The following is a 12,655-nucleotide window of genomic DNA, read 5'->3' as shown; positions in this document are numbered from 1 at the left end:
AACTTCTTAGCCAGACAGGTGACAATCAGAATACACCTGTAGCTGCTGCAGAACTTCTTTGCCAGACAGGTGACAGTCACAATAAACCTGTAGCTGCTGCAGAACTTCTTAGCCAAACAGGTGACAGTCACAATACACCTGTAGCTGCTGCAGAACTTCTTTGCCAGACAGGTGACAGTCACAATACACCTATAGCCGCTGCAGAACTTCTTTGCCAGACAGGTGACAGTCACAATACACCTGCAGCTGCTGCAGAACTTCTTTGTCCAATTACTCCTCTGCTCTATGGAGTCATATGGACCTCCCAGATCACATCTGGTTCAAAGAGGTTCTGCAGCAGCAGCTTATGGCCCACCCCTCCCATTTTGGGGCAGTTGCACACCGACCCCCCATCAATTCTAAGAATATTTCACCTTCCCCACTTGCTGGACTTTTAAATCCCCCACGCGCCGCGATTGGCTGCCGGGAGCTGTGACGTCACGGCGGCTGCGCCCCGCCCTTCCTTCCGTCCCTGAGTCTGTGCAGTCTGGCAGCGGATCGGCGAAGGAGAGAGAGCACGGCTGGGGCTGCTCCCGGACCTACCGAGGAGGACCTGCCAGCCCCCCTCTCCCCGACCACACCATACCTCCACAGCTATAGCCCCCTCACCTCCAATCCACATACCTCCCCCCCTGGAACCTCCCTTTAAATCCCCATTTATTTATAGGTGTTGGGGGGGTTCCCTGCAGAACACAAGAGGGGGGAGGGTGCACCAGGCGTGCAGGATTTTACCTTCATGATTATGGGCGACAAGAAGAGCCCGACCAGGTACAGTGCAGCAGGGGACGGGGGGAGGGGAATAATAATAAGCCTTAAAGGGGAGGGGGTCGGTTTATTTATATACCCCCCATTACCATGTAGACAGATGGAGGCATAATCCCCCCCCCCCCCCCACCTCCTCCTCCCCAATCATCTCCCTGCCCTTGTAAGTGGAGGCTGCAGTACCACCACCCTGCAGCCCCCTCCCCAGTATAGAGCATATAGGCTGTATATAGGGAGCTGTGTGTGCTGGGGAGGAAGTGCACAGCTCCACTATGGCGGCTGATCCTCTCTCAGACACATAACACACACTCCCTGCACAGAGCCTCAGACAAAGAGAATATTTACCAGGAGAGAGAGGAAAAAAAAAAGAGAGGGCAGGGTGGAGAAAGAGAGAAACGCCTCTGCTACCCTTAAAATCTAAATAAGTCATTACCCCCCCACCCCAATATCCTTTAGTATTATTTCATTATTGATAGGTGAATGGGGAGGGAACGGGAGGCGGTGGGTGGCAGGAATGTCTTGTGTCGGCTACTGCTTCTTTGTCTTTTGTGTGTTATTTTCACAGTGGGGTGTGTTGTGTTTTTATAATGCATTATTCCTTGCAAAGCCGCCCCCCCCCCCCACCCTTCTCCAATCCACCTCCCTTCCTTTTCCGTGACCATCATCTTATTTCTATAGGAGCATGTAAGGGTTAAACATGACGGTGACGGCTTTAGAAGAAGGCGGAGGGGGGGGGGGGTAGTGTTGTTGGAATGGCTGCATGTCATAATGGGGGGGGGGGCAGATCATTGGGGGGGTAAGGTGAGGGCATAGCGGAAGGCTACAAGGGTAAGGGTAGATGGTTGGACTCTTCCTTGGGGTTGTTTTTAACCCCATCCCTCTCTCTCGACACCGTAAGGTTAATTTGAAGGGCAGGAGGTCGGATATGGCAATTTTTCGCGTCAACCTGCTTTTAGGATGGGCTGCAAAGTTTGGGATTTCTATCCCTATGGTGGTGGAGAGGTTGGGGGATTGTGGTAGATGATGGGCTCATTTGACAGGTTCTGATATTTCTTGTCTCTTTTTTGCTTCCCAGGCCAAAGCGGCAAGCGAAACCGTCAGCGGATGAGGGATATTGGGATTGTAGCGTGTGCACTTATAGGAACAGTGCAGAAGCCTTTAAATGCAGTATATGCGATGTCCGGAAAGGAACGTCCACAAGGTACGGTGCCCGCTGCTGCCAGGTCTCAGTCCTGCATGGAAATGTTGCCTTTCTCTTGTGTAAATATTTACATGATACATTTCTTGGTTGTTACTTTTTTTTTTCTCTGCCTGATACATTTGTTTATCCTTTCCCAATGATATTGAGACAGCGTGTGCCATGTGGTGCCCATTGCAAATATGTCATGCCCATTTCCTCCTTTCATGCCACTTTGCATTATGTCATACAACCATGGACTTCCATGGATTGTGCAAAAGTTGTCAAGTTGCGCACATCAGTGCCTTCCTATAAAATGCAAATGTTACTGGGCTAGAATATATTGTTTAATGATGACCTAAGATGCCGTTTAACTCTATAGGGGCTGAATTGTGGTGATGGAGCATAAGTGGTGCCATGTGGCAATCTGCACTCTGATATATGATCAGTTTATGTGAAATGTGGCATTTGATAGCAGGTGATGTCTAGACGGTTATTTTATTTTTTTTTTTTTTACCTCTCTGCAAAATGACATTTCCAGGTGTTTCTACGTTCCATAGGTGACATATTACTATTGGTTGCAATGAGAAAAAAAAATGCATATCTTAAAATGTTAATTTTAATATCTTTATTTGTCTCGTGACTTGTACGATTGTTAACCCTTTAAAAGCCTATCAAATCAAGCACTGCTCATCTATAGAGTGTGACTATGAATTACAGTATGCAACGCAGTATGCTGGGAATTGTAGTTCTTCACAGTGGGAAATGTTGCCATCTTTTGGATGCTTTTTGTCTTTGCTTGATATAATTTGTATTATGGACCGTGCCAATTATGTTCTTTTTTTGCTTTCATTGCTGGAGTTTTCTTTATCCATAGATTGGCCTGATCCATAACAGGTGGTTGAAGCAATAATCTGAGCATCTGTTGTTGCTTCCACCCCCAATGACGATTGGGGTTTGTTCTTGGAGATATCGGTGTTTTGGGAATTTGTACTGTTATTTTTCTAAATATGTAATTATAAGACAATTGTTACCACTATACGTCTTATAGGGGCTTTCCACTTTATCTTAATTTGGAGGTCGGCAGTGCTTAATAAAGTGCTGAATCCCCTTAGCTATTTGACATTGTATAAAATGTCTGTTTTTTTTTTTTTTTTTCGTGATGTATTACCATTGATACTAACTTGGAGATTGAATTTCGGAAGTCTCTGACCAACACCATAGGGGTCTGACATCTACAATCTGTATTATCAGTGGGGGCTTAAGCTCACAGCCGCCATTGATGTTGCCTTTGGATATGTGGATAGATTGACATGAATTCGCTCTTCTAAGAAACTTCTTTGTCAGGGCAGAACACATGTAAAGAGTATGTGATATCAAACTTATGGTCGGACAGTTCAAAGATAAGTCATTGAGGTCAGCGCTCCCCTCCCCCCTATCACGAGTGCCTATTCCTGTCCCTTTTACATGCTGAATTCGCAGAATTTTTTTGACGTTGCTCGACATGACACACGGGATTCTCTACAAACCGAATGATTCATGTGAAACTTCCAGCATGCGGCCAGGAGTTCTTGTTTTGAGCGTATGCGAGTATTTCCTGCACGTGATTGACAGTTAATAATAAACTAGGTGCAATTCGTGAGCGTTTATTGACTCGTAATGATACCGAAAGTGTGTTGGTGTTTGTGCAAAGCCAAGACAGAAATCACTCATGTCGTGTCCTTCAGAATTTAGAATGTTTTGGAAATAAAGTAAAAAAAACAAACAAGCAAGAAAAAACAACTTTTGGAATTCAAAGGAGTCTTCCTATGAAGAAATCACCTATCCACAGGATGGGTGGTAAATGTATGATCGCTGGGGGGTCTGACTGCTTGGACAAGAATAGGCGTGCGGGAATGAGCATGTACGACCATCGCTCCATTCTTGGTCTTAGGGGGGTATTGGTTGTGCAGACGCTTTACCGGAGTGGTGGCCATACATGCTCACCACTGCTCCACTCACAAAGGGTTATTTGCAATCCCCATCCCTAGGACTGGTGGAGGGCCCAGTGATCATACGTTTTCTTATGTATTCTATGGTGAAGAGATAAATGTTTATTAGGGGAAAACCTCTTAAATGGACCTGACCAGTTCCTTAAGTCTGGTTTACACAGCTGGCTCTACTCTTCATTAGAGTGCGTCGCCCTCTGGCATAACGGGGTCTGCTTAGGCCATATCTAATTATAGGTATAGACATAACCCAGGGAGATCTTGCTTTCTGCAGTTTTTTGTGTCATTCCAATGACCTCCCTAGACCTGGTAATATGACCTATAAGTGTTTTTGTTGAAAAGTTTAACACTTGGAGATTTCCCAAATGTGGGACAATATGAAAGGTCATTTGTAGGGTGATCATGGCTGTCTGGTGACTGTCCATCATGAACAATCCAGTTCTCTTTATCAGCACCAGCGAGTGCGGGCTCTGGCTATTGGATTTGAGGAGAAATATAGGTGCTCTACCCTTTTAAGTATTTTCTAGTTTTGATTCCCATGTGACCTTGGTTGTCTTTCACTTGCTGTATAGGAAACCTCCCCCCTTCCCCTAGGCAAATCTAAATGACTCTGGTAAAATAGGATTCCTTCTCGTGATGTCATGATTGGAGGAGGGTAAAGCATAGTCAGACATTTGACTCATGACAGGTGTGAAAGCCCTTAAGGTCTATTCAAGTGCCGAGGTCATATGGCAATTTCAGAAGTGGGTTTTGTGGCAGAATAAGACCTTTCCACCATAACTACAAGGATACATCACCAGAACCACTATCAGTCCAGAAATATACCACCAGGAACCACCATCAGTACATGAAGTGCCGGAAGTCATAGCTTCAATTGTACTCAAACCTAAAAGAAGAAAAAAAAAAATTGAGTTGAAGCATATCCTTGTAATGGCTTTTGGGTTATTTGCTAAGGTGCGTTGTCAATTGGTTCAGAAGGCAAGACTGGAGTACATTTATTACGGTCCATTGGGTGATCATTTATAGAGCAGAACTGGATTTTGACTCCGTAGTTCTTAAATGGTACCTGTACTGTAGGATTTCAGAATACGTTGTCCTTTGTGTGAACCTGAGAGATAACACTATTGTTGGCCATTACATGACTTGTATGCTGCACATTCACTAGTTTCCCCTCAGCAGGCACTATGTCTTATTTGCAATTTTCTCTGAGCTGGTGCGAGGAGATTTTGGGCTAGTTATCTAATGTGTATGGGGGCCTTCCAACTCTCCTCTGTCAGATGATGCTGGATATGGTAAATTTATCTGCCCGATTCCTTAGTTCTCCCAGAAGTCAATAATCCACTTATTCCCTTTTCCCAATAGATAACACATGAACACTTGGCTGAGCTGAGCGTGCTTGTGTACGGGGGAGCAATAGATGCATCTGAATGCTGCCTAATGTGTATGGGCATCTAAAAAACAAAAGTTGTGTAATGTCAAAGGTTTTGCTCAACTTGTAGCTCGTGTTTTGTGCCAGTCCAAGCCATCTGCGCCAACTTTTTCTAAAGAAGTATGTGACCCAGCACAACCGGAAACCTCATTATAAATTATGCCAAAAAAGTGGCGCATCTTAGGGCAGAAAAGTACTCTGTTCCGATTGGAGTAAATTTCTTGAATTGGCGCACAGAAACCAAAAGATGCGCCTAGTAATGCATTTGGCACTTATTAGTCGAGCTCAAGATTAAAATGCCTGTCTTGATGAATCGTGGCCATTGTTTTTAATATATATATTTAATGAGTTTCCTGGAAAGCGGGGCGTGCTAGCTCTTAAGGAATGTTCCTCGTACATAATGTCACAGTGATATAACTCGTTCCTTATAATGAAATCACCCAGTTATAGGGCCTCCTCTATGTTCTACCCAGCCATCTAAAATTTGGGGCATCAATACCCATTTCACAATCCAGTTATGGCTTCCATCGGGCATGATTCTACCTGTTGTCTTTGGGTTTGGTTATTTTGTGCGTCAGTCGCAGCCCGACCACATTCACTTACTTCATAGCACAATTTTTGCCTGAAATCGCTGTGTAACCCCCAGATTTCTAACTGTTGAACCAATGGAGCGGCTACCTAGGCTGCTGATTTTCTGCGATACATTGTTGCAAACTCTAGAGTAAATCTTTTTGTTGCTAATGTATCTAGAATGGATGCAATTGTAACAAACTCTCTGCCTAAGGCCTCAGGATAACAGGGATGTTTCCATTCACTGATGTTCAGCAGAGATCTTACAGATGATGGAAGGTTATTCTAGGCCGATGTACATGATGATTTATAGAATTCTCCACACAGGTAGTTCATCAATCCAGTCTTCCCTCACCGTGTTGGCTGATGATTTTTTTTTTCATACCTCCATTTGCCAATCTTTAATTTTGGAACTTCCATTTTTTATTTTGCCTTTTTATATTAGTATTTTCATGATTCATGAACTTTGTAAATTGAGATGATGTCGAGCCGCTGCCTCCTGTATGCTTTATTCAGATGTTTATGTTGCTCGTGGGGTTCTCGGTGTTTTTAGTAAAATGATCCGGCTCGTTCGGTGTTTGGCTGATTCTGCGCTCGTCTTGTTAACACTTTCCCTCCCTGTCCAGTTGTAGTATGTGCAGGCATTTAGTCTGAATGCAGAGGCGGCTTCCTTGGAGTAAAGCTCGGGAAGCAATTTTTTACGCCTATGTGAAACTATGGAGGTATGCCTTTTAAAGGGTAGGTTCACCATTGCGACAAACTTTTAACTACTATTCCTATACACACAGAATAATAAATGTAGCAACGAGTCTTGATTTACTGATTAAGACCCGGGAGATATTTGCAACCCATCTGGGTGCATAGCTTGAAATGCAACAGTGTGCAGCAAATTGCACCAAAACTTAAATGCAAAAATTTGCCCCATGTAAACCAAGTGGTGCAAAGTCAGAAAAGAGTGCCAAATTTACCATCCAGCATGCTCTACTGTGATAAATTTTGGCTTATTGCACAGGATTTAGCAAATATGTTCAGTGTTTCTGTTTTACCCGGAGTGTTTTCAGAAAGGCGCTCTGCCAGGATGTGCACACAATTCCTTCTGGAGTGTCACTACGTCATCAGTGCCATCAATGCAGAAGTGAGTGGTTCCGGAGAGCCTTTTTTTCTTGTTGTTTGCTGCCGGAGAGCCTTGTTTTTAAGAAAACTGATCCTACAAAATAAAATCAAGCCTTGATATTCCCTATCCAATGCTGTAGCCCCCCTTAAGGTTTTATATGTATGCTGTTGTTTTAACTTTTACAAGAAATCCTTTTTTAATTACACGCAGCCCGTCGTCACCGAAGGGCATTGTTAACATCTATGTAAATGCGTGCTTATTAATTTGTACAATTAACGCCGGTCTTGTTCCGTATTGCACGTTAGACTTTTGTTTTTGTGCAGCTTTCCCCCCTCTCCCGTCACACAGCTGCATTCGGTGGCTTCGCACTGTCGGAGGCGCTGGCAGCGAACACTATATGACAAGGGCAAACGAGGTGATGAAAAGATGATGCATTGAGCGGGACTCTCCAACCATTCTTATAGAAAATCACTTTAATTTCTTCCAGTCGAGGACTCCGCTTGTTAATTGATCCGTGGACGCGGCATGTGTCTTCTCCATCGAGCTGTTACTGCTTCACATTTGCTGTATTTTATTAAATTTCCATTCTTAGGAGGAAGAGTTTTGTATTGTGGACCTGATCTAGGAATAGATTGACTTTGTAGGACTCATTAGCTAATCATAAATGTTGTCTGCATGGCTGCTTTCTTTAGAAAATAGCGCCACACTTGTTTACTGGTTGTGTGTGGTATTGCAGCTTAGCCCCAGGGCTCAGCCATTGCCGTCCCTCCCTATGGCACGGGGCTCAGCCATTGCCGTCCCTCCCTATGGCACGGGGCTCAGCCATTGCCGTCCCTCCCTATGGCACGGGGCTCAGCCATTGCCGTCCCTCCCTATGGCACGGGGCTCAGCCATTGCCGTCCCTCCCTATGGCACGGGGCTCAGCCATTGCCGTCCCTCCCTATGGCACGGGGCTCAGCCATTGCCGTCCCTCCCTATGGCACGGGGCTCAGCCATTGCCGTCCCTCCCTATGGCACGGGGCTCAGCCATTGCCGTCCCTCCCTATGGCACGGGGCTCAGCCATTGCCGTCCCTCCCTATGGCACGGGGCTCAGCCATTGCCGTCCCTCCCTATGGCACGGGGCTCAGCCATTGCCGTCCCTCCCTATGGCACGGGGCTCAGCCATTGCCGTCCCTCCCTATGGCACGGGGCTCAGCCATTGCCGTCCCTCCCAATGGCACGGGGCTCAGCCATTGCCGTCCCTCCCAATGGCACGGGGCTCAGCCATTGCCGTCCCTCCCAATGGCACGGGGCTCAGCCATTGCCGTCCCTCCCAATGGCACGGGGCTCAGCCATTGCCGTCCCTCCCAATGGCACGGAAAGCACGATTCCTGGCCCTGGTTGGGTAGAACTGGGGACATGAGTAAATCGTTCTGGTCATTAGTGGGACCCCATCCGATTGAACAATTATTATTTTTCTAGTATATAGATTTATTTTTGCAAATGGATCTTAGCTGCAATACCAGGCATGACCCACAGGCAGGGGTGTCGCTGGTTCTGAAAGAAAACTGCAATGTTTTCCTGATTTGTACAATCCTTTTAACCAAATGTATGCCTGTCACTTGTTTGTGGGGGCTTTAATTGGCGGTGATCACCAGGTCCCCTCCAGCATTGCAAAATCGTTTTTTTTTTTAGAAGGATTTTGAAGTGGATCCACTTCAGATACTTTGAATACTCTTCCTATTCGTTTCAGCTGAAAATACACTTTAATTAAATGAAGTTGTTTTTTTTTTTTTTTTTTTTTTTTTTTTTTTGCAAAACTAGTTAGAGAAAAAAAGTGTCACTTCTATGAGGCTGTATCCTGATGGAATCTGCTGAAATTGTGATGCCAGCTAGTCAAAAATCTGCAAAAAGCAAAGTGCGGAGAACAAAACTTTTCAATGTTGCGTAAAGAAAACGTTTCTGGATTTAAAAAGCCTCAATGTTAAAAAAAAAAAAAAAAAAAAATGTTTACTGAACTCCTCTTGGAAAAATTTGTCGTTTTTTTTCCCTTCCTCTATGTGAACATATTATAACAGACCTAGATCTACCAGTGCCCGCTGTCACAACAGGGGGCGGTTTCCTCCTAGAAAGCCCAAACAAATGCTCTGGGTGCTTTAGTTTCAGGAAGAATCTGCAAAATCAGACTACCGTATATTAAAAAAACAAAAACCTCTATAATGAAAAAAAAAAGCCAAGATAAAATAACTGTAGGGTCGTTAACCTTCCAAGTGCTCAAAGTAGCCCAAAGTGTCTCATTTAGGACCAAAACTCTGACCTTTTAACCTCTTAGCTCGGGGTGAAAAAGAAATCCTGTCCAGATCTATTTGTTCCCGGCTGGGATCTTCTGTCCTGCTATGTGACCAGGTGTGTATATATAAATATATTCAGCATGTCGTTAATATCTGGTAATTTTTTTTGGTCATTACTCTGTCTAACTTTGTAACTTTTAGGAAGATCTTGTTGGTTCCTAGGTTTCAGTCATTGGTTTCTCAAGTTATTTATTTTTATTTTTTTAACAAGCCCCCAGGCCAGAAGAGCTGTCCCCCTAAGCCTCCATTGTCCTCTTCAGCACTCTCCCTTTCTTGACCTGCTCTGGTTATCGGAAGCGTCTGCACCTTCAGCAGCAAGTGAGGTCAGGACATAAAAACTTTGGTCTCCACTGTGACCCACGCCCCGTCCCTTAAGTTTTCTACTGCCCCGTGTGCGCTTGGTTTCCGTCATACAAGATCTACTACCGTGTGATCCTTTATCGTCGCACATAAAGTTCCTGGGGTTCTGTATTAGAATCATAGTCCCTTAAAGCGGGACCTGTCACTTGTTAGAAATGTTATTTTTCTTACCTGGTGTAAATGCTGCTGTTCTCCTGAATCCGGCGATTGTTTTTCTCTTGTTCCTGCTCCTCTCTGTTCCTCGAGATATGGCCACCTTTTTCCCTGTATAAAATTGCATATATATTTTTTATAGCCAAGTGGGCATGGCCATCAAAAAGACTCCCACAGATGATAAGGTGACCATGCCCACTTGGCTAATAAGACTAGATTTATATACAGGTAAGAAGGGGCTATATCTCAGGAACGGAGAGGAGCAGGAAGAAAAGAAAAACAATCGCCGGATTCAAGTAAAGAAATACATGTTTATGGCAGGTGACAGGTCCTATTTCAGATGGTTGTTTTTCCTAACCCCTCTAAATACACACGCATTCTCAGCTTTGCCGAATGTACATGAGTTTAATTGAGGAAAGGGAAGTAGGCAGCGATTATTCTTATTTTTTTCTTATTATTCTGAGAACAAAAGGATCAGGCATGTTGAAATCAAACTGCCCATTCCTCTCTCCTGATATTTTTTTGCAGAGAAAAGTCAAAACTCTTCATACACATTTGATGGCTAAATCATCCGTTCCGGTCCACCTTAATGAATCTGGCTAACCTTTTAGTGCTCTTTCTATAGATGAAAACATCTGTAATGGAGCATGCTGAGAAATGTGCAGAGAAATTGGCGTCACAATGAGGTCCAATATGGGTCCGTTAATTTCCCAGGCTGATCCCTTCAATATGGCTACGCCTTATGGTTCTGAAGTAGATCGCGGTCACCTGTAAAGTTGAGACTGCACCGCCTAAGCCCGACCCAACCCTCCCCTGCAGGACCCCCCCCCCCCCACCTTGCTGGATCCAGGGACGGCACCGCCTAAGCCCGACCCCGCCCCCCCTCCCCCTTGCTGGATCCTGAAACTGCACTGCCTAAGCCCGAAAACCCCCCCCTCCCCCTTGCTGGATCCAGGAACTGCACCGCCTAAGCCCGAAACCCCCCCCCCCCTTCCCTGCTGGATCCAGGGACGGCACCGACTTAGACCCGACACCCCCCCCCCCCCCTCTTTGCTAGATCTTGGGACTTTACCGCCTAAGCCAGAAACCCGACCCCCCCCCACCACCTTGCTGGATCCAGGGACGGCACCTCCTAAGCCCGACCCCCACCTTGCTGGATCCAGGAACTGCACTGCCTAAGCCCGACACCCCCCCCCCCCCCCCCCTCCCTCACCTTGCTGGATCCAGGGACGGCACCGCCTAAAACCCGAAACCCCCCCCCCTACCTTGCTGCTGGATCCAGGAACTGCACCGCCTAAGCCCGGCACCTCCCTCCCCCTTGCTGTATCCTGGGACTTCACCGCTTAAGCCCGAACCCCGCCCCCCTCCTCCTTGCTGGATCCTGAAACTGCACTGCGTAAGCCCGACCCCGCCCCCCCTCCCCCTTGCTGGATCCTGAAACTGCACTGCCTAAGCCTGAAACCCCCCCCCCTCCCTTCCCTGCTGGATCCAGGGACGGCACCGACTAAGACCCGACACCCCCCCCCCGTACCTTGCTTTGCTGGATCCAGGGACGGCACCGCCTAAGCCTGACACCCCCCCCCCCCCCCTCCTTGCTAGATCTTGGGACTTCACCGCCTAAGCCAGAAACCCGACCCCCCCCCCCCCCCCACCTTGCTGGATCCAGGGACGGCACCTCCTAAGCCCGACCCCCACCTTGCTGGATCCAGGAACTGCACTGCCTAAGCCCGACACCCCCCTCTCCCCCCCCCCCCCCCCTCACCTTGCTGGATCCAGGGACGGCACCGCCTAAAACCCGAACACCCCCCTCCCCTACCTTGCTGCTGGATCCAGGAACTGCACCGCCTAAGCCCGGCACCTCCCTCCCCCTTGCTGTATCCTGGGACTTCACCGCTTAAGCCCGAACCCCGCCCCCCTCCTCCTTGCTGGATCCTGAAACTGCACTGCCTAAGCCCCAACCCCCCCCTTCCCTGCTGGATCCAGGAACTGCACTACCTAAGCCCGACCCCCCCCTTGCTGGATCTAGGGACGGCACCGCCTAAGTCCGACCCTCTCTTCCCCCCCCCCCCCTTACTGGATCCTGGGACTTCACCGCCTAAGCCCGCCCCCCGCCCTCCCTTCCTGCTGGATCCAGGGACGGCACCGCCTAAGCCCGACCCCCCCCCCCTTGCTGGATCCTGGGACTTCACCGCCTAATCCCGACCCCCGCCCCCCCTTCCTGCTGGATCCAGGGACGGCACCGCCTATGGCCGACATCCCCCCCCCCCCCGCCTCCCCTGCTAGATCCACCAGGGACTACACCGCCTAAGCCCCCCCCCCCTCCCCACCTTGCTGGAGCCAGGGACGGCACGCCTAAGCCCTCCCCCCTGCTGAATCCACCAGGAACGGCACCGCCTAAGCCCGACCCCCGCTGGATCCATGTTTCTGTATCTTGCACTGATGAGGATCATCATCAAGGTCTTGCTGTTCTCATGAACGAAAATTTATGGTCTTCTGGCCTGGTGGGCCATATCTTCCCTCAGGTCCTTGACCTTTTCAGGTCAGGTTGAAAGGTCAGAAGAAAATGTTAGATAAGATCAAGGAAATGGATCAGGCGTGAATGGAACAGGAAAGATGAAAGCAGTTCTTTAATATCCTTTTTACAGGCCAAGTCCTTGTGTGTTGCAGATGGGCCAATTTTTTTATTCCTTCGACCTAGAAATACCAGCCATACTAATCCATACCTGCCTGGT

General features: G+C 47.4%; 1 protein-coding gene across 1 annotated transcript in view; it reads left to right on the top strand.

Annotated features, from left to right (window-relative positions):
- The first annotated feature begins 501 nt into the window (after window positions 1–501).
- The window catches only part of RYBP (RING1 and YY1 binding protein), a 66,450-nt gene continuing 54,296 nt past the window's right edge, over window positions 502–12,655 (top strand). Inside the window, exons 1-2 of the mRNA XM_073644763.1 lie at window positions 502–807; window positions 1,877–2,002. Coding sequence (XP_073500864.1) covers window positions 776–807; window positions 1,877–2,002 — 158 coding nt within the window. The 5' untranslated portion in view covers window positions 502–775. The remainder of the gene's footprint in view (window positions 808–1,876; window positions 2,003–12,655) is intronic.

Source organism: Phyllobates terribilis, unplaced genomic scaffold (assembly GCF_046119375.1).
Source record: "Phyllobates terribilis strain yellow unplaced genomic scaffold, ASM4611937v1 Scaffold_8__6_contigs__length_399053987, whole genome shotgun sequence".
NCBI lineage: Eukaryota > Metazoa > Chordata > Amphibia > Anura > Dendrobatidae > Phyllobates > Phyllobates terribilis.
The sequence above is the reverse complement of the archived record's forward strand: the minus strand, read 5'-3'. Positions and strand labels throughout refer to the sequence as shown.